We start from the raw sequence: 22,846 nt of genomic DNA, 5'->3' as shown, positions 1-22,846 counted from the left end.
GGTTCCTATTCTTCTTAGAAGGTTCTTTTTTTTTGAGATTGTGTTTTTTCATCATCGTTTCAGTCTACTTACAAGCGCGGGACATCAAAAATATCAGTTATTATAGATGTTTATAAGCTAAAAAGTCAGCCCTTTTTCAAACGGTTTTTTTTAATAACAATTTTAAAACATTACTATTACTCTCCGGGATAAACAAATTAATAGGCTACTGATTATATTCAAAATAAGATAGCTAAAAGGAACTACAACGTTAACGGGGTTTTATTATTTGATATGGTCAATGGACATCTATATATGAAAAAACCGCGGAGTGCTACCATTTAAAGGGGTGCGTTTTTGAGAAATGGGTGAATTAGTCCCTGGGCACAGGTTACATTAGGGTGAGTTCTATGCACTTTTGGTACAAATACGTCTACATAAAAATTGTTCCTGGTTAAATTTCTTATCTAAATATAACTTTCTAAAGTCAAAGATACTTTTTTTTACAAAAATATATTCAAAAGAAAAAGCACAAAGAAACCCAAAAGAAAGAAATTTTGTTTTTTGTCCCATAATTTTTGTCCACGGAAATATAAGTATAGACATTGCTTCACAAAAAAAAACTTAGATATTTTCTCTTTAAAATGATGTTTGGTATAGGTCATTAGGATTTACAGTTTTAGAAATATGATTTTTCAAAGTTCGCCACTCACAGCAATTTTGGGCAATTTTCCTTGTTATTTCGCAAATATTGTTCTGTAACTTTTTTTCTACGTAACTTTGGTATACGCAATGGTACATGTAAGAGGAATAGAAATCAATTACCTTTAAAATGGTCTAGTGTATGACATTGTACGACTTTTTTTAAAGAGATTTTGGTTTTTCAAAATTTTATACTTTTAACGATTCTTTTATAATATAATATAAAAATAAAACAAAATTCTTATATAATATATTATATATTATATAATACCTAATATAAAAAAAATATTATTTTTTACATTTTTTACGATTATTTTTGAAATTTCTCATTATAACTTTTTTTTTCTTGTACATGAATATACTATCTATATATTGCGCAACAAAGAGGGCTTACTTTCTGTTCTTTAAAATGGTGTATCATCTATATTTAAATACATAATGGAAACGGAGTGATTCTTTGATATTTTTTTACTTGTATTATTTAAAATTATTTCTTTTACAAAAATTACATAAACATTAGTCTTAAAAATCATCACTTTAGTTAAAATTATTTAAAGGTTGACATTTAAAAAATTTTCAAAATCAAAGTCCATTTCTTCGTTAGCATTAGCTTCAATATCTTCCTCTGACACCTCAGTGATCTTAAACTTCCTATCTTCCTACAACCGCAGTTTTTTGTACATCCTTTGGTACATTTACATGCTATTTTTTCAAGCAAAGCTTGTGGTGCAGGAGCTTTGACAGTAAATATTGGAATTAATCCATATTTTCAAGTTTGCCCGGCCGAGTCAAGTGGATCCAAAGTATTACCTATACAAAATAAGATTCAATCATAACACACAATCACATAAAAAAGTTATAATGAGGAATTTAAAAAATAATCTTAAAATCAAAAATCGTTGCGAGTACTTATTACAATTTGAAAAAGCATATCTTATTCAAAAATAACCCTAGAATTTTTTATAATACACCATTTTAAAGTAAACAGAATAAGCTTTCTTGTTTAATATATAATATATACCATAAAGAAAAAAAAGTTATAATGGGAAATTTAAAAAATAATCGTAAAAAATATGAAAACTCGTTAAAAGTCTTGAAAAAGATAACCTCTTTAAAAGAAGTCGTACAACATTCGACAGTAGACCATTTTAAAGGTAATTGATTTCTATTCCTCTTACATGTACCATTGCATATACCTAAAGTTACGTAGAAAAAAAGTTACAGAACAATATTTGCGAAATAACAAGGAAAATTGCCCAAAATTGCTGTGAGTGGCGAACTTTGAAAAATCATATTTCGAAAACTGTAAATCCTAATAACCTTTAAAAAGCATTATTTTAAAGAGAAAATATGTAAATTTTTTTTCTGTGAAGCAATGTCTATACCTATATCCCCATAGACAAAAGTTATGGGACAAAAAACAAAATTTCTTTTTTTTGGGTTTCTTTGTGCTTTTTCTTTTGAATATATTTTTGTAAAAAAAAGTATCTTTGACTTTAAAAAGTTATATTTAGATAGAAAATTTAACCAGGAACAATTTTTATGTAGACGTGTTTGTACCAAAAGTGCATAGAACTCACCCTAATGTAACCTGTGCCCAGGGACTAATTCACCCATTTCTCAAAAACGCACCCCTTTAAATGGTAGCACTTCGCGGTTTTTTCATATATAGAGATTCATTGACCATATGAAATAATAAAACCCCGTTAACGTTGTAGTTCCTTTCTATAGTACATAATCAATAGCCTATAAATAACTTACAAACTATTAAGAATTTACTCAATTAAACAAATACGGATTTTTTAAAATTATTTCAGATAATTGTTTATGTTTTTCAATTTTATTTAAATCTTTTTATTTGAATCTACAACTTTTGTTTGAACCATTTTTCTCTAAAGTATTTAGAAAAGGTTCTATAGAAATTTTTTTTTCATTTTTTATGAAAAAAAAAACAAAGCAAAATCAGTGTATACATTTTCTTAGCTATCTCTTATATATCTTTTAAAACCTTCAAAACCCTATTTAAGTATTTTACGGGAAATCGATGATTTTTCACAGATACATTGGGGTAATACACCTCCACCAGATAGTCGAAAAAACATGTTCATAGTAGGAACTATAAAAATTTAAAGCAAACCAAGTAATTTTATAACAAAATATGATACTTTTTAGAGAATATAATATAGTTAATAATTTAGTATTAATATGCATCTTTTAAAATAATCAAAATTTTAATAAATACGAATTTGCCTTAAAGGGACTATTAATGAATACTAAATTTCCTGCTATGCATTTAATAACATGCCCAGTTCTGTTTTTATACGACTTTTATGCACCACGGTCAAAAGCTATTAAATTTCTATGAGATTTCATATCAACAGTGGAAATAAAAATTATAATTTAGCTCTTAGTACTTTATGAAAAGTTGGGTTTTTATTTTTGGTTTTATAGTTGTAAATTAGTTGTTTTTGTTCTACTTTGGAAGTATACTTTGATCGTTTACATAGTAATACAATAAAAAATTTTAATGTATTTTTTAAATTTATTAAATTATAACTAAAATACTAAACTAAATAAAGCCGCTCAGCAGCTAAAAAGAGATATTATAAAAATAAAAATTTAGTCAATTCCAGAAAATTAATAATTATTAATAATGACATATATAGAAAAGAAATGGCAATGACAGTGGGATTTACAAATTTCAATTATTCAAACAAATCATATAAAAATAAATCAAACAAAGGATTGTATCAACATATACCTTTATTAAACTTTAAGGGGAAAGGAACACAATGCAAAATTTTGACGTCTGTCAAAATTTAATGTATTTTAATTGTAATCATTTTATTCGAATCCTGAGAAAACTAATACTTATTTTTGAAAAATTTAAACGCAGAATTAAAGATTGCTTTATTACCGAGGACCGAAAGTCCTTTAGAATGAATAGAAGTTTCTTTTGAATGAGATATTTGAAATTAAAGATCACACTAAATTTTCTCTTAGTTTTCACCCCTCTAACTTATTAAAATAAACATTATAGAAGTTTTCAGGGACTTATGACCCTCTCGGTAATAACGTAGGTAATCTTTCATTCTGCGTTTAAATTTTTCAAAAATACTTATTAGTTTTCTCATGATTCGAAAAAAAATGAATCCTATTAAACACTAGAAGCACCAGAGCGGTCATTTTGACTGCTTTCTATTTTTGACACTCTGTTTTACTCATTCATAGTTATTTTAGAAACCTGATAATTTATTACTTTTCCTAGGTCTATTTGAAGATTAAAATTTCTCTTTTACAGCTACTTAGCGGAATTACTTTTTAAGATATGCTTATGTCTACCTAGAAGCACCAGAGCAGTCATTTTGACTGCTTTCTCTTTTTGATACTCTGTATTACTCATTCATATTTATTTTACAAAATTTATAATTTGGGACTTTAATATTTATTTGAGGATTAAAATTTCTCTTTTACAGGTACTTTTACAGTACAATTACATTTTGAATATAGTTAATGTCTACCTAGAAAAATTGGGTAGTAATGACAAGGTATTCTATATTTTGTTCTATTTTTCTGGGAAGTTTTTTTTATTTTATGTATAAAATGCATCGAAAACATTTGTTATTAGGTAATTTGAGTATACTATTTGCAAGCGCGTGCTCAATATGTATTTTGATTTTTCATTGTGATCTTTCTCTTTTCTGCTGTTATCACGTCTCGTCGATATTTGACTGAGCAATAACTATTGGAGTGGTTACAGAATTTGTCAGATAATGAATATGAAGTAGAGTTATGTGATGAAAATGTGTCCAATAATGAAGAAGACGAGTATGTGCCTGATGAAGTTGATCAAGGGCATTCATCGGGTAGCGATTCTGAAGATGAAGTTGAGATTGAGGATATGCTCAGTACTTCTGCTTCAACTTCAAATGCTGACTCCAATACCTCTTTAGGAATTATTACCAACCGGGTAAGAGGAATTCGCGGAAGCAGTTTAGAGAATTCCTCCATCGACACTATAGGATGGGAGTTACTTTGCAATAGCGCTAGTACACCAGGTTAGCAACTATATTATATTAGTAGCTTCACTAGCTTATATTTATGTATTCACTTAGGCATATAATATTTTTGAGCATATTATTTTTTTTATGTGCCTATCCGTGATGAATGTTGGCGACCATCATGGGAATTTTTACCTTATCCGCAGGATGTTCTTCTTCCTGGGCCCCGTTTTCCAAATATTTTTCCTTGCAGGATGGCGTCTAGAAGGGTATATCTGGATTAATTTGGCATAATGTGTCCAAAGTATTCAAAATTTTGAGATTTGATGGTGGTACCTCTCGGTTCTTCTACATTCTTCTGAGGACCTCCTCATTTGTGACTCTCCGATTCTTTTGTGGCTATTCTCCGATATAGCCACATTTGGAATGCTTTCAATTTTCTGCACATATTCTTTGTTCAAGGTCCACGATTCAACACCACAAAAAACAACAGAGAAGACGTAGGAGGTGAAAGTGAAAAACATGTGAAATTTGTCATATACATAAATGTAAATAAAATTTGTGTGGGTCTTGTACAAGCAAAATTGAAAAATTTTGCTACTGCATAAGTCGTGCTTAAATAATTAAATACTTCATTTAAATTAATTAAATATGTCTTTTATTATTAGTTATTAACTCAATATAGGTTTTTATCAAGTAAAAAAGAATTCAAAAACGGCTGGCAATAGAAATTCTAATACCCGTCATTTTGACCGCTGCGGTGCTTCTAGGTATGTAGAAATGTTGGTGCTTCTAGTGTTAAATAGCATTGAAGCCGAAAGTTCGTACCCATCCTCCTAAATTAAACGTGGCTTATAGTTCTTAAGTAAAATTAAAAAAAAATGAATTCAAATAGATTACAAAAAAAATTTCCAGTGCGAGTTTAGAAAAAAAAAATATTAATAAGTACTCAATCCAAGAAAAGGTTGAACTAATAAAAATGGATTTATTTGTCCAATTTGACATGCGGAAATTAGAACTGCGAACACACGAATAATATAATATCCAAGTAGTTGAAAGTATATACTATATAAAGTCTAGAATACGGGGAATAGATAAGGGAGATATACAAAGAATAAGTAAGAATAGAACCCAAATAAATGAAAATATAAACTGAACAATAAATATTAAATAGAACATAATATACTTAAAAAAGTTGTTGCGCTAATTAATTATAGAATAAAAATAGTGAAATAAAACAGAAAGTTAAAAAATATGAATAAAATCAAATTAAATTGTAATAAAATAATTATTGGAAGAAAAATACCAAACATCGGATGTTCATAATGTTACAAAGATGAAAAAAAAAACGAATTAATATGTAATAACGAATATTTGAATATCGGGTTTACCAGGAGAAAATTGAGATGTAATAAGTTTTTATTTTTAATTTCAAGTAGTTAAGGGAGAAGCAAAATATATCTCAACTCGGCGAACTCAGATTTATCCTATCATTCCAACTGAATCTAAAAATAAATTATAAGACTCGAAATAACAACATTACGTAAATTTTCGTATTACGGACTCTGCAGAAGTTCCTTTAATAATCAAGGGCTCCATTCATTTAAAGAAAATTAAATAAGTAAATGTATTACTCAATAATAAATTAATTTTTAATAAACCACGAAAATAATAATTTCTGTTTTGTTATAGCTAGTTTTTATAAAAATTATTAACAGTAGAGTGTAGCTCCGTATACTAACCAATTACCTTTGATAGAATATCCGAATTTTCAATTAACGGATATTCATTCAACGCCAATAAGAGAGAAATGCCAAGAATGAGAACAAATGCCGAGGTCAAACAGATGTATAGGGCTGGCCACGTCGTTCAAGAAATTAAATCTTAACGCCTAAAACTGGCTCATGTCCATAGATTCCCTACTAACTGCCTTGCCAAGCTAATCTGGGAAAAATCCCCGACAGGAAATTCCTAGGACCTCCTCGAATGCGATGGATAGAAACTCAACGAAAAAGAAAAGAGAATAAGAACAAACAGGTTAAAACTAAGGCAAAAAACAAAAAATATCTGAAACTGAATCCGAAGATAGCGCAGAAGAAAAAGATACGGCCTGCTTGTATTGCTATGATTACTACTCTAAGTCCAATGAAGGCTGGTGTTCTTGTAGTAGCATTTGTAAGAAATGGGCACATCTAGCATGTGCTGATTTAGATAGTGACGATGATGAAAGCGTTCTCGTCTGTGAACTTTGCCAATGATATTAGCTATAGTATGGGGCACCCCATTGTACCCCGGGGGGTGGGGCAGAGTGGGAAATTTCCCTTTATTTTTGTAATGCACATTTTTCTCAGAAACGTTTGTTTTTTATAACTTTAGCTATATTTTCCTTGTAAAGAAATAAATAAATAAACATAAGATTTGTCAAATGATGGTGAAGTTTCATTAAATATCGCACAAATAACTATCAAACTTAGGTACCCCGTTCCACCCCGGGTTCCCCTATCATCCTTTTGTCTCATTGCGATAGAGTAAGTAGTTTTCAAGTTATTTGCGTTTGATTGTAATGGATTCAATAAGATTATGTATTTTAAACACATAGTATTATTGAATGTAGTTTAAAATACACTGCTAGTCAGAGAAAATGGGAACCACAAAAAATGGGTAATTTTTGATGTCTCGAATTTCCTAAACCCGTTGTCCGATCCAAGTGATTTTTTTAATATGTTATAGCCTTATTCTTTAACAATATCGCTGTAATAATATTGCTAGACAGGTAAATTGTCATTGTATACCGGGTGTACCAATCAAACTGTATTTTTTTCTCAATGTTCACAACACCATGTGAAATATCTTAGCATTTATTAAATACTGAAATTAAAACACAACTATAGCCTCAGCTCTTCTTAACATTCTGTTTTTTTATTCATTCGCTTATGTTGAATAATAAAACAATTAGGGAGTTGACCAAATAGCCATGTTCTTTATCAATACAGGGAGTTTCTAAATAAGTGCGACAAACTTTAAGGGGTAATTCTACATGAAAAATAATCACAGTTTGCTTTATAAACTTCTTCTTCTTAAAGTTCCATCTCCTAGCGGAGGTTGGATATCATAATGGTCATTGTGAAGTGAAGTGCTGCTCTGAAAAGTTCTAATGAACTACAGTTAAACCATTCTCTAAGGTTCCTCAGCCAGGAGATGCGTCTTTTTCCTATGCTTCTTTTTCTTTGGATTATTCCTTGCATAATAACTCTCAGCAGCTCATATTTCTCTCCTCTGGTAATGTGACCCAAATATTCTAGTTTTCTTGTTTTTATACTGTTCATAATTTCTAACTCCTTATTTAAACGTCGTAGCACTTCAACATTGGTAATCCTTTGAACCCACTGAATTTTCAACATTCTTCTGTAACACCACATTTCGAACGCTACTATTTTTCTTATATGTTGCCTTTCAATGTCCAAGCTTCCATTCCGTATAGTAATATAGAAAATATGTAGCATCTTAGAGCCCTCAATCTGAGAGGCAACTGAACGTCTTTGTTTGTAAGCAGTGTCTTCATTTTTATAAATTCTTGCCTTGCAGTTTCAATTCGGACTTTAATTTCTTTGCTTTGGTCATTTTTGTCATCAACCCAGGTTCCCAGATATTTGTATGTCTTTACTTTTTCTATTTGGGTTTGCTCTAGTATTAACCTTTCATTTCCATGTTGTGTTTTTGAGACAATCATAAATTTAGTTTTTTTCTTGTTTATTTTGAGTCCATATCGAATGCAATAATCGTTAATTCTATTTAACAATTCTTGTAGCGACTCAAGGGTGTCTGCCATTATAACGGTGTCATCAGCGAATCTTATGTTGTTTACTGTTCTTCCGTTTATAGAGATTCCATCACCTAGTTCCGCTATCGCTTCCTGAAATATGGCTTCACTGTACACGTTAAACAGTAGCGGCGACAGTACACAACCCTGTGTTACCCCTCTCTTTATATCAATATTCTCGGACTCTTGTTCGTCTATTTTTATATTGGCCTTTTGATTCCAATACAGATTGATGATAATTCGTAAGTCTCCTCTGTCTACATCTCTGTTTTTCAATAATTCTATTAGTTTTTCATGTCGGACTCTGTCGAACGCTTTTTCGAAGTCGACGAAACAGGAATAAATATCCAGGTTCATATCTAAGCATCTTTGAGAGAGGACATTAAATGCAAACAATGCCTCTCTTGTTCCAAGTCCTTTGCGGAACCCAAATTGGGTATCATCCATATCATTTTCTAGCTTCTAGCTTCTAGCTTTATAAACATATGTCCACAAATGCTTCGTTTCCGAGATACGGGATGTTGAATTTTTTCTTACAAACTAACGATTTATTTATTGCTCTAAAACGGGTTGAGATATGCAAATGAAATTTGGTAGGTTTTAAGAGGTAGTTATCGCACATTTTTTGAGATACAACTAAGAATTTTATATTTACTATTGGCGTGCATATGGGTCATATTATCCGGTCATTTTACTTGTATGGACGCCAATGGTGAATATAAAATTTGTCATTACTTGTATGACAAAAAATGCGCAATAACTACCTCTTAAAATCTACCAAATTTCATTTGCATACGTCAAGCGGTTTTAGATCAATAAATTAATTGTCAGTTTGTAAGAAAACATTCAACATCCCGTATTTCGGAAACGAAGCATTTGCGGACATATGTTTATAAAGCAAGAGGTCATTATTTTTTCATGCAGAATTAACCCTTAAAGTTTGTCGCACTTATTTAGAAACACCCTGTATTGATGAAGAACAAAGCTAGTTGTTAAAATCCCTACATCCCAACATAAGCGAATATGTCAAAAAACATGATGTTAAGAAAACCTGAGGCTATAGTTCGGTTTTAATTTAATTATTTTATAAAGGCTAAAATATTCCACAAGCTGTTGTGAACATTGAGAAAAAAACACAGTTTGATTGGAACACCCGGTATACAATGACACTTTTCTGTTTAGCAACACTATTATTACAGCGATATTGTTAAATAATAATGCTATAACATATTAAAAAAATCACTTAAATCGGAAAACAGGTTTAGGAAATTCGATAATTAAATATGACCCATTTTTTGACCCGTTTTCTCTGACGCGCAGTGTACATAGTCTTATGGAATCCATTACCTTTAAACGCAAATAACTTGAAAACTACTTACTTTATCGGAATAAGACAAAAGGATAATATTTATGTAAAAAGTAACAAGAAATCAAAGAACATGCTGAAATGATTATTACGATAGTGGCGTAGATTGTGAGGGTGAAAATGGTCGAAAATGAAGTATATGTCCCTACAGCACGCCTTTAGTAACAGCGGAAAACTATCTTTGAAGACTATCAAAGTATCCTAACCTGTGTAAACTCTGTGTCAAGTTTAAGCAAAAAATTTTATAAGGTGCCTTAACAAAGGGCTAAAATCATTTTAGAATATTTGTAATAAAACACTCCTTATCTCGGTAAGGAGGAATATTTTATTTAAGTGTTTTAGGTTAAATGTTCGTATTTTGTTCTAAGGTTTCTCCAGTTACTATACGGTCAATTCTTAATGAAACACCCTGTATACTAAACTACATATTGTGCAATATATTCCACAGGTGAAATTTATCTTGTTTAGTAAAAAATGTAATATTGCGAAAACCGGAAAATCTGCAAAATTCGCTCAGTAAAAAGAATTGACTTGACTTGTTGAATTTTTGTCTTATCGTATGAATTTTTAAAATACGCTATATCATTCTTTCTAGACAATATAAGTTTCAATGTCGAATAAGAAGATGCCTATATTGCAATTCTATTTTCTTAAAAACAAGACATTTATGAATTTTTCTTGAATAAAAATATATATTTAAAAAAAGTGTGAAACGATAGATTATGCTCTTCGTGAAACTGGACACTAAAAGTTACAGCTTTTAATATAAGGATCCTTCGAGATAAGCCATTCTCCTCTAAATAAGGATATAATATGTGATGTTTTCCCTCAAGAGGTTTTATTCAATCCAAATTTTCACTTTTAAAAATATTTAAAATATCGACTTTAACATAAAATGTTAATAATTTCATCCATCATTAATATTTCTGTTATTGTATCTATTATGAAACAGACGAACCGATTTTTTATTTTATAATAAATCTTATTACACTTGTTAGTGTTTGAAATTGATATCAGCTATGTCATTGGCTGAGACTGGACAATATCTCTAAATAATTTTTAATGTTGATGATTTCATTCAGAGAGATTCTGACCAATAGAAAGCTTACAAGAATAAAAATTACGGCTGTCATTTTTTTCGATAATTTCCCGTCGTCAAGTATTACGTCAGATGCCAATCGTTGCTAAGCAAAAATGAACATTTAGTGATATTAATGACAATAATGTTTTAAAACTTGTCAAATAGGACACCATGAATGGGTTTAGCAAATATTCAGGTGAAGATATCAATAAAATATTATTTAAAATGATTTAGAAAACAGTTTTATTCATGAAATAATCTTACCGAATTACTTTCGAGCTCTTAAAAATTATCGATTTGTTTTGCCCTCGTGACACTTTGACATAATTTCACTCCCCTTCTGGTCATGAAATTAAAACTGTCAAAGTGTCACTCGGGATAACAATCGATAAAATTTTAGAGCTCTCGTGTAATTGCTATTGATTATTTCATTCATAGGAGATTCTGGCTAATAGAAAGCTACATAAATCTAAATTAAACTGATTATTTTTTAATGATTTTAACTTCCAATCGTATAGTAAGATATTTGATCACGTGTTTAATTCTATCCAATCAGATTAAAATTATACTGAGAATTATCTACTGCAGAAAATTACCGATAGAATTTTTTTAAGTTGATTGTTTCTGTTTAATGGCAACCAGTTTCCTAGTTTTGACAACTGTCAAATTTAAGAAAATATTCATAATATACGTATTAAAAAATAATCTTACGAATATCACACGACAGTAAGAATAAATAAGAAAATAGTGCTTCATTTTTACTCAAATTTCTTCTCATTGGGCAATAGCCACTCGTGCCCTGCGGGCTCTCGTGTCTATTGCCAGGCAACAAATTTTCGAAAAACTGTCGCATTATTTTCAATTTATTCTCACTCTCTTGTGATATTCTCCCCGATTATTTTTTAATGATTTTAACTTCCAATCGTATAGTAAGATATTTGATCACGTGTTTAATTCTGTCCAATCAGATTAAAATTATACTGAGAATTATCTACTGTAGAAAATTACCGATAGAATTTTTTTAAGTAGATTGTTTCTGCTTAATGGCAACCAGTTTCCTAGTTTTGACAACTGTCAAATTTAAGAAAATATTCATAATATACGTATTAAAAAATAATCTTACGAATATCACACGACAGTAAGAATAAATAAGAAAATAATGCTTCATTTTTACTCAAATTTGTTGTCATTGGGTTCTCGTGTCTATTGCCAGACAACAAATTTTCGAAAAACTGTCGCATTATTTTCAATTTATTCTCACTCTCTTGTGATACTATACCCGATAATTTTTGATAATTTCCCGTCGTCAAGTATATTATGTCAGATGCCCTTCGTTGCTACGAACAAATACATTCAGTGACATTAATGACAATTAATGTTTTAAAAATTATAAAAGTAATGACTTTCAACCGTCAAATTAATATTTATAACAACTGTGTGTTTAATTGTACTAATTTGTACTTACATAAATAAATTACAATAAAATTTTGGTTTTGAACAGTTTTATTTTAAGCCGTCTTAAAGATAATTGACTTCTCTTGCTATACCTTGCTATTGCTGTACCATGAAATAATCGCAACAAATTGCACTCAATCTCTAAAATTAATATAGAATTTTAGAGCTCTTGTGCAATTACTACTGATAATTTCTCAAAATAATGAGGCTTATGATAACAAAAAGTTTATGAAAGCTAACATAATACTAGGCAGTAAGTGAAAAAATCTATAGAGCTGTCAGATGAGACAACAGAAAATAGAAAAGCGAGAAAAAAATATAAAAACTATAGAAGAAAACAATAGCAATTAGGAGAAAATTCGAAAATGACAAAAAGAAATATTCCAACTTAAAGACAAAAAAGAGAATGTAGTCTCAGGTAGGTCAGGTATGTTACATAATATAGTGGAATGTTTCTATGAAACATTATGTCAAATTCTAGTTAAGTTATTCCAGAGCTCATAAAATGGTTAATACAAATGGTATAGAATGCAGTATCAGACAATATACCAGTATTCTCAATAAAAAATAATAGAGCTCCGGGAGAACATGGCGTACTCATTGAGACAATTAAATTAGGAGGTCCACTTTTGATGTCACGAATCCAAATGTTTTTTAATTCATGTCTGCATAGCGAAAACACTCCAGATAATTCAAAAATTCGGTTATAATCCTTTTTCATAAAAAAGGAGATAAATTGGCTTATATTATTTTTAAAAACCCAAAAAAATAGGTTGAGTCCTATTAAATCTTTTAGAAATTTTCCGATCTGGAAGTCAAAAATTAAAAATTTAAAATTTATCTTATATTAGTATTTGGAATAATGTCCGAAAACATAGATGTTATAATGTAAAATGTTACAAAAAAACAATTTGGAAGCAAATGTTTATTACCTAACCATTAATTTATAGTGATTAATGTTCCTCTTAGTATATTTCATTCTACCTTGTACTGACCTATTCCTTTTTTTGTATTTATTCTACCTTCTACTTGTATTCTACTGACCTATTTTTTGTTTTAGGTCTTATTTTTTATCGCCACTGCGTTATTGCAATCAGTCACTTGCGAAGCGACACCATCTTCAGAAAGACAGCGGAGATCCCCACTGACTTACTACCTTAATATTCCAAGTCAGTATTCACTTAGAAATTCCCATTTAAGGTACAAATATCAACCGATTTATCCCAGTTCCATAAATTACCCAACCGTAATAGGTGGAAGCTATTATCCAGGAATTAGTAGTCCTGTTTTGGGACAGTATCCAGGAGTTATCTTCCAATATCCAATTTACGAGACAGTACCTATTCAGGGACAATATCCAATTCAATCGCCAAGTTTGCCAGCTGTACCACAAGGAGATGGGACACCAGCTGGGGGAGTGCTTCTTGATCATGATACTGTTTCTGTAGATGCTGCTTATTAATTATTAAATAGTAATTTAAATTAGTTTCGTGTATTTATTTATTAAAACGAATTTTATTTTTGGAGAGATCAGTAAAATAATGTTACGCACAAGGATATATTATCGTATTTATGTACCGGGTGTCCCAATAAGGATGGCTCTCGGCCATATCTCAGGAACCGTTTATACTACAGCTTTGGGAAAAAAATTTTTATATCAAAAGTTGCCCCGAGAAAAGCCTGGAAATTATTTTCATAATTGTAAGTCCACCGCTAGAGGGCGTAATTGAATATCAAAAATTAAAAAATCGAAATTTTACAAAATTTACCCAATGAAGGGGCACTGGAAATCCAATCATCGTATTCTTCATACAATTCTGTGCATATTTTATTTCACAAGTTTAAGTCTACCTGTGCAAATAAGAGGTGGGGGTGAGTGGGAACCTTGTTATGATAAAATCGCTGTAAGTCCGGTTCTGCTTAATCGATTTTTACAAACTTGGTCTTGTTGAAAACAGCTCTTTTTCGTCAATGTAATAGTTATAATTTGGAAACAGCCTGTTACGTAATATGCCGGCTAGAAGGCGCTATTTATTTTTTTTAGAAATCTAGTTTTCTTTGGAAAACATTAAATACAAGTATGTATTTTTTTTCCTGTATTACAAAATTAGACCAAATTAGCAACACAATACCTAAAACCGCATGTCGATACCTTTTTTTCTATCTCGAGATATTTAAAGAAACGTGTAAATTTTAAACATAACTGTTGCTGTGATATAAGTGGAAATATATAGAAGCACGTAGTGTGCTATAGACAAAAACAAAGGAACATTATCCAAATGTCACCGTATATAATGAATCAAAACCACAATTAGACAAATAACACTATAAAATATAACAAAATAAGAGTGTGTGTACTTTGTACGCCAGGAAGAAGTTATACGTCTATTATTATGATTTTAACGAAATGAATATATTTTAGACAGTTTAATTTTATTTTTATTTAAATATTACACTAATTTTAATACATAAAATAATACCAAAAAAATAGCGTTAATATGTACATTTTTATGAATTGTTACTTCCGCGCATTTGCCTTTCCCTCGATGAATCGTAGAAAATGTAAAAACGTCAGATTTTCCACATAAATTTTTAATTTTTATTTCATTATATTTTAATATCACTTATCCTATTCCCAACTAAGATAAATACATAACTGTTATTGTCACCGGTAAACTAAGTTAAGGAAGTCAAAGTGGAAACAAGTAGTGTGCTATGGAAAAAAATAGAACTATTAGAAGTATTGATTTCAAAATGTTATCATGTGTCAAATTATGTGTCAAATCAGTAAAACATAAAAATTTGTTCATTGATGGTTTGTTGCAGTTTGTTTCTATTAAATTGTATATAAAATTTATACAGAGTGAAATTCAAGATGATTCTTACAAACTAAGAAGCATTTGACATGATAGCCACATTCTTTGAATGCATAAGAAATGCAACTGTTGCGGCTAGAATATATGCAATGAAATATCTTCAAAGACGTCACCCCAATAGTAGAGTTTTTCATATTTTGTTTTGATTTATTATATACGGTGACATCTGGAAAATGTTTCTTTGTTTTTTTCCATAGCACACTACTTGCTTCTATATATTTCCACTTATATGACAGCAAGAGTTATGTTTAAAATTTACACGTTTCTTTCTCGAGATATAAAAAAGGTATAGACAGGCGGATTTCGGTATTCTGTTGCTAATTTGGTCTAATTTTGTAATACAGGAAAAAAAATACATACTTGTATTTAATATTTTCCAAAGAAAACTAGATTTCTAAAAAGAAAATAAATAGCGCCTCCTAGCCGGCATAATACGTAATAGGCTGTTTCCAAATTATAACTATTACATTGGCGAAAAAGAGCTGTTTTCAACAAGACCAAGTTTGCAAAAATCGATTAAGCGAACCGGACTCACCCCCACCTCTTATTTGCACAGGTAGACTTAAACTTGTGAAATAAAATATGCGCAGAATTTTATGAAGAATACGATAATCGGATTTCCAGTGCCCTTTCATTAGGCAAATTTTGTAAAACTTCGATTTTTAATTTTTGATATTCAATTACGCCCTCTAGCGGTGGACTTACAATTATGAAAATAATTTCTAGGCTTTTCTCGAGGCAACTTTTGTTATAAAATTTTTTTCCCAAAGCTGTACTATAAACGGTTCCTGAGATATGGCCGAGCGCCATCCTTATTGGGACACCCGGTACATATTTTTCTATTAGCTCTGCAGAATATGCAGGCAAATAATTTAATATTGTTATACTGACTATGGTAGGGGAGTCCAAGCGGGGATTTTTGCAGTTACTCGAGCGCAGTAGAATATCATATAGGGAGAAACCTGGTACCCTGCAGAGGTACTACATATATTGGTACTTAACACAGGGGAGTTCGTTAAGGGAGGCCCGAAAAAAAATCTATCCTTAAAAATACTCGAAATTGTCAGATTAAGACAAGGTAATTTAAGTACATGCAAAAGAGTGTATATTTCAAAAATCTAACGATTTGAGAGGGGCGTAAGGAAATGGGTGAGTCAAAAAGTTTCGCAAAAAAAAGCGAATATTTCGCGAAATTAACGTCAGATCGAAAAACTAAAAAATATGTTTTTAATATTTTTTAAAAATCTATCGAATGATACCAAACACGACCCCCCATGGAGAGGGGTGGGGGGTAAATTGAACATTTTAAATACAAATATCGCGATATTTTGCAAAATAAACATCAGATCAAAAAACTGCAAAATACGTTTATTCAATATTTTTCAAACATCTATCGAATGGTAGCAAACACGACCCACCACGGAGGTGGGGTGGGGAGTTACATCAAAATCTTAAATAGGAACCCAAAATTTTCATTGTAGATTTAGATTCTTTACGTAAAAATAAGCAACTTTTATTAAAAACATTTTTTCGAATTATGGATAGATGGCTGGAAATTAAAAATTAAATTAAAAAATGGAAAGTTCCCACTAAAATGAAAAATTTTACTTAACTTTTTTTGGCTTTAGGACCTAATAATCACAACCCAATAGGACCCCATAGCGATTGAGTGACTGCACATTTAGCATACTTTGCTCCCCTACCAATGTAAGTTCACCTGTGATATTATTCACCTCTAAATTCTTTTTCTGAATTAGTTTGATGTACCGTGAACCATTTATTAAATTTCCCTCTGGTTACTTTGTTTACCTCTTTTTCATCGAATTTGCGAATTCCTTCTTTTATACTTTTTAGAATAATCTGGACACACTAGGTATTTTATCTTTAATTCGCTCGTTGATTAATATTTATTTTTAATTTTTTTTGAAAGGTTGTATATAATTCGTTGTAAAAACGCATTGTTACTTCGACGAAGTCGAAGACGAAGAAGAACCTCATGGTTGAAGAACTTGCGAGATTGGTATGGTGTTGATACAAGCATGCTATTTAGGGTGGCAGTGAATAAAATTAAGATAGCTATGATGGTAACCAACGTTCTGAAAGGACATGGTACATGAAGAAGAAGATTGTTACTTCTTTATATAAAAAGTGTACTTTTTTACTTCTCTATGTGAACGGCCGTAGCTCAGCGACTATGTAGATACTGGCTTTATAAGCCAGAGCTCACGAGTTCGATTCTCGGTACCAATAACGACAGTTTCATTTCTAAAAATGATACGAGCCGTTCACCGTGCTTCGGAGGATACGTTAAGCCGTCGGTCCCCCTGGGCTAGTGTGGGCATCGACACGACACTAGCTACTTCAAACAGGGTTAAAGATACAAGTGGCGATTGCAAGATGCAAAAATGCCGTACGATATTATTATTATACTTTTTATATTACTACTATATTATCAGAAATTGTTAGATATTGATACTTCCTATAAAAGTGAAGGCCTGCTTCGATCACACCTCGTTTATTTCCTCCTTCTCGCTTCCGTCCATAGTTATCTGTACGCCCAGGTGTGTATTCTATTTTACAATTTCAATATTTGCTTCATCTATTGTAAAATTTGGAAAGTTTGTTGTTTAATTGCTTGTATTAGGGCTTCTAGTTTTATCTACGTTGGCTCACGAAGAGTTGTAACACCAATGATGATGATGACGATGATGGTGTTTGTTCTTCTTCTGTCTGCTTATACAACATCGAAATTTTATTTGTAGCCCAAAAAAATAAAATGGTCCAATTATGTCTATTAAACTTTGAAATATCTCGTTGGTTTTTTGATGATTCAGTGAGATCATGTGAAGCATTTACAAGCAGCTGTGTCTTAAGTACTCGATATTTTTATTTAATTATCTTTGTTTCAATGTATTACGTTCTAGTAAAGAGTTAATTTGAATTTTTTGAATAGGTATAACCTATTACGAAGATGTTAAAGAAGAAGTACGACAACAAAGCTTAAAAGCAAGTAAAGCGGCTGGATCTCTTAATGACACCATCTGGAAGAACAAACACCTAAGATAAGACACAAAAGCAAGAATCTATAAAGCAGCAATTAGACCTATATTGACATACACTGAGACAAGACACGACACATCTAAAACGAGACGACTACTAGAAACAACAGAGATGAAAATACTTTGACGAATATCAGGGAAAAGTCTGTTGGATAGGGAGAGAAGCGAAAACATAAAAATATCATGCAATGTAGAAAATATAAATGGATGGGTGAGAAAACGGAAACAGGAGTGGAACTAAAACATTAGTAGAATGGCAGAGGATAAGATGGTACGAATAGCGTGAGATAAGTCACCAAATGGACGAAGAAGTATTGTCAGACCAGGAAAAAAATGTTGCGATAATTTAATCAATTTAGGAGGCTATTATTGAAGAAGAAACAGGCTTTAAAACCTACATACAAGAAGAAAGAAGAAGGAGAAGAATATTTTAAAATGATGAACTAGCTGCTGGTATGAGCACATTGTGAAATGTTAGGTAATAAGGAGTCTAATGCTTTTAATCTTTTTGAGGGTTTTATTGACTACAGTTTGTGGGTGACCGGTTTCGGCGTTTACGATTTGTACGCCATCATCAGGCCTTTAGAAACTGAACGAAGCTAAAAATAATTGAAGCTGTGTCAAAATGCAGTTGCCCTAGGTTAAGTCTTAGATGTTAGCTTTAACAATAGGTAATAAAACACACAAGGTGTCACAAAAGTATTCGAATGGATCAGTACTAATCTGATGTTAACTGTTGTAGTCATTATATGATATATAAAGTATTCATAATACAATTATTGGTATGTACTTACATATCAGTACAAGAAGTATGCAGTGTACAATCTGGTGTTAGAATTGTAACAAATTAGCCCCTGTGTCTTACTAGATTTCAAACTCATATGGTCTTCTAAATATGTTCACTGGTTGCCTAGGTGTTCTAAATTATATCTGACTTAATTGTAATGTATGTGTGCGAGATACTGCGAATTTATTTTTGTGCAATTGTCAGAAAAAATTTACAAAAAAGTATATGACAAAAAACAAGATGTTACTTGACTGCACAAACGAAAAATTACAAACAACACATATATCAAATTGTAAAGAACTACATCTAAATTGCCAATTGTGAAACTACAAGGAGAAAAATCCTTTTATTAAATTGTAAAAGTATAGGAAAAATTTTGTTCCAGTCAAAACTAATTAACAAAGACAATTGGCATTTGACAGATGGTACCTTGTGCAGTCTCTATGTTTTATGAGTTTGCTATCATAGAACACTTTAGGCAAATTTTAGATTTTATTAGTTAACAATATTGTTAATTATTAAATCTGTTACAAATTCATCTGTTAATTAGTTTTGACTAGAAAAAAGTTTTTCCTATACTTTTACAATTTAATAAAAGGATTTTTCTGCTTGTAGTTTCACAATTGGCAATTTAGATGTAGTTCTTTACAATTTGATATATGTGTTGTTTGTCATTTTTCGTTTGTGCAGTGAAGTAACATCTTTGATTTTGTTATATGTTTTTTGTAAGTTTTTTCTGGCAATTGCACAAAATTAACTACTCAGTATCTCGCACATATACATTACAATTAAGTGAGATACAATTTAGAACACCTAGGCAACCAATGAACATATTTAGTAGACCATATGAGTTTGAAATCTAGTAAGACACAGGGGCTAATTTGTTACAATTCTAACACCAAATTGTACACTGTATACTTCTTGTACTGATATGTAAGTACCAAAAATTGTTATTATTAATACTTTATATATCATATACTGACTACAACAGTTAACATTAGATTAGTACTGGTCCATTCGAACACCTTTGTAACACCTTTTGTGTTTTATTACCTATTGTTAAACCTAACATCTAAAACATAACCTAGGGCAACTGCATTTTGACACAGCTTCAATTATTTTTTGCTTTGTTCAGTTTCTAAGGGCCTGATGATGGCGTACAAATTGTAAACGCCGAAACCGGTCGCCCAAAACCTGTAGTTAATAAAACTCTCAAAAAGATCATGAGCATTAGACTCCTTATTACCTAACATTTTAAGAATATTTTAAATTATTACAGTTCAGAAATTCTAATTTTGAAAGACTAAAATACGTAGATTTTAATGTGTAAAAACTGAAAACTATGGACCAACAAAAACAATGTCGCTTCGTACTGTTACAATTAACAACGCACCGGGCTTAATGCACGTCAGCCGAAAAAAACTCACCCGAATGACATAGAAAAACGAAGAGAGTGCATAAAATTCGCAACAAAAACAAAAGAAGCGAACCGGTGTCAACGACGTCGAGGGACGATAGACGTCGACATAGGCGTTCAACCTGCCGCACCTCCTTTTCTGCTCTCCGACTGCGCTATAGTATTCCACACTTGCGTCTCCGGACAGCAAGTTAATTCATGTTGGGACGCCCCTCCTGTATGAAAAAATTTCTGATTCAGTTTCCTTGCAGATACTTGTTCAAAAAAGTCCCCTTTAAAAATTATAAGGGTGCACCTTTTATATACCTTTTTTGCTCCACAAAATATTTTTTTAGATTTTTTTGGGTCATTTCAAACAAAAAAGGTCTTGTCATTTTTCTCGAATGTTTGTTGATAGCTTTCGAGTTATAAGCAATTTAGAATCTGAAAATTGCGAACATACTTATTTTCAAGGCGAAAAAACTCGTATGTAAATTATTGTTTTTGAGGTTTTCAAGCACCTAAATTGGAGTTTAAACATTCAATTTCACGATTACGACGAGTAATCGGGCCTCATTTCAATTTAGACCATTGTTATTTAATTATTAATTATTAATTATTATGTGCGTCCACTAGCCCATTAAGCCGCATTAATAAATTGTGACATTTTAATAAATGTCAAATGTCAAAATGTTTTAATAAATAAATTTAATAAATATGTATTTGCAAGTATCTGTTGGAAAATATCAAGTATAAGTACGTATAATATTAGTATAAGAGCTGTGAGACATTTTTGAGTAGGTATGTTAGGCAACCTGAAAATTTTTCAGGTGACTCTTCTAATGCCGGTCTAGCTGAAGGGTAGCGGTTATTTTCCCCAAAAATCCTCCCCAAATTTAAAAAAGGGTAAAAATTATTATTACAAAAAATATCATTGATATGACTTGAAAGTAAATTTAAATATTCAAATATAAAGAAAATAAACAGGCCTGGCGATTTGAGGGCGATTTTAACTTTGCAAGATACTTGCATGGGCGCCCCAGGATTATTTTCAGGGGGTGCATCTGAACTTTAGAAGATTTCATCTGAATATTTACATACTATTAACGGGTATAAAATATACAACTATACATGCATAGCTATGTACATTCCTTCCGGACAGGGATGTGCAATTGTTATTTTGACAGGGTTTTTTTAATTTTAAAAATAAATATTCTACAAAAGACAGGTTTTTTGGTGAAATTTTCCAATTGCCATGTGATCAAACTATTTACGCGTGCATATAAATGAAAACCGATATAAGTAAGCAGCAGTGTAAGAAAGAGCGTATACCGATAGCTATTTGCGTCCTCTGTTGTAGTTGAGTGAGTCCGTTCGCTCGAGAAAATCACGTGACCTGGCGATATCCATGTTGTTGTGCCTCGAAACGTTAGAGTAATTATTATATATATTATAGTTTTTTAATTAATTTTTCTTAATTAAAGGAAAATAATACGTACTATAAAATAGATTTTGCAAATATGATAGAAAAAGAGAAATTTATTATTATAAATATATAGGTAGAAAATATAAAACTATAAACTAAATTAATTCGGTGTCCGACTCTTGTACTTCTTCTTCAAACTCCTCATCTGAGCTTAAATGTTTATTCTGTTCTTCTTCGTCAGACTCCCCTCGAGACTCAGATTCCTCTTCTACATGATCTGTAAATAGTTGTAATATGTATTTAGAATTAATTAAAAATTAATCAGCGATTAATTAATTGAGTTGCTACGTATTCTCTGTTCTTTTATATGGAGTCGAAGCCTGGACAATCGCGGGCGCATCTGAAGAAAGACTTACCATTGTTGAGATGTGGTGTTATCGAATAATGTAAAAAATATCATGGACACAACACTTAACAAACACGGAAACATTAAGAAAGATGAAAAATGCAAAAGAAATACTCAACACTGTAAAGTAAAGAAAAATGAGCTAAAATAAATATTCATTCTCTTCTCCTTCGTCAGACTCCCCTCGAGACTCAGATTCTTTTACCAGACCTGTAAATAGTTGTAATATGTATTAAGAATTATTGAAAAATTACCAATGCTTAATACTTTTCCTTATATAACCAATCACATCAAGTTTTTTATTTCTTAGTGTAGGTATGACCAAAGTAGCTCATGTTTCTTTTCTTCATAGTGTTGAGTATTTCTTTTGCCTTTTTCATCTTTATTTATGTTTCCATGTTTGTTATGTCCATGCTATATTTAACATTATTCGATAACTCCACATCTCAACAACGGCGTCTTTCTTCAGATACGCCCGTGATTGTCCAGACT

At 31.0% G+C, this 22,846-nt stretch overlaps 1 protein-coding gene across 1 annotated transcript in view; it reads left to right on the top strand.

Annotated features, from left to right (window-relative positions):
* LOC114335503 (uncharacterized) overlaps positions 1-13,889 on the top strand; it is a 33,373-nt gene extending 19,484 nt beyond the window's left edge. Inside the window, exon 2 of the mRNA XM_028285750.2 lies at positions 13,465-13,889. Within this exon, the coding sequence (XP_028141551.1) occupies positions 13,465-13,866 (402 nt within the window). The 3' untranslated portion in view covers positions 13,867-13,889. The remainder of the gene's footprint in view (positions 1-13,464) is intronic.
* Positions 13,890-22,846: the final 8,957 nt, after the last annotated feature.

Source organism: Diabrotica virgifera, chromosome 2, assembly GCF_917563875.1.
Source record: "Diabrotica virgifera virgifera chromosome 2, PGI_DIABVI_V3a".
In the NCBI taxonomy this organism is placed as follows: Eukaryota; Metazoa; Arthropoda; class Insecta; order Coleoptera; family Chrysomelidae; genus Diabrotica; species Diabrotica virgifera.
Note: the sequence above shows the minus strand (reverse complement) of the source record. Positions and strands in the feature narration are given on the sequence as shown.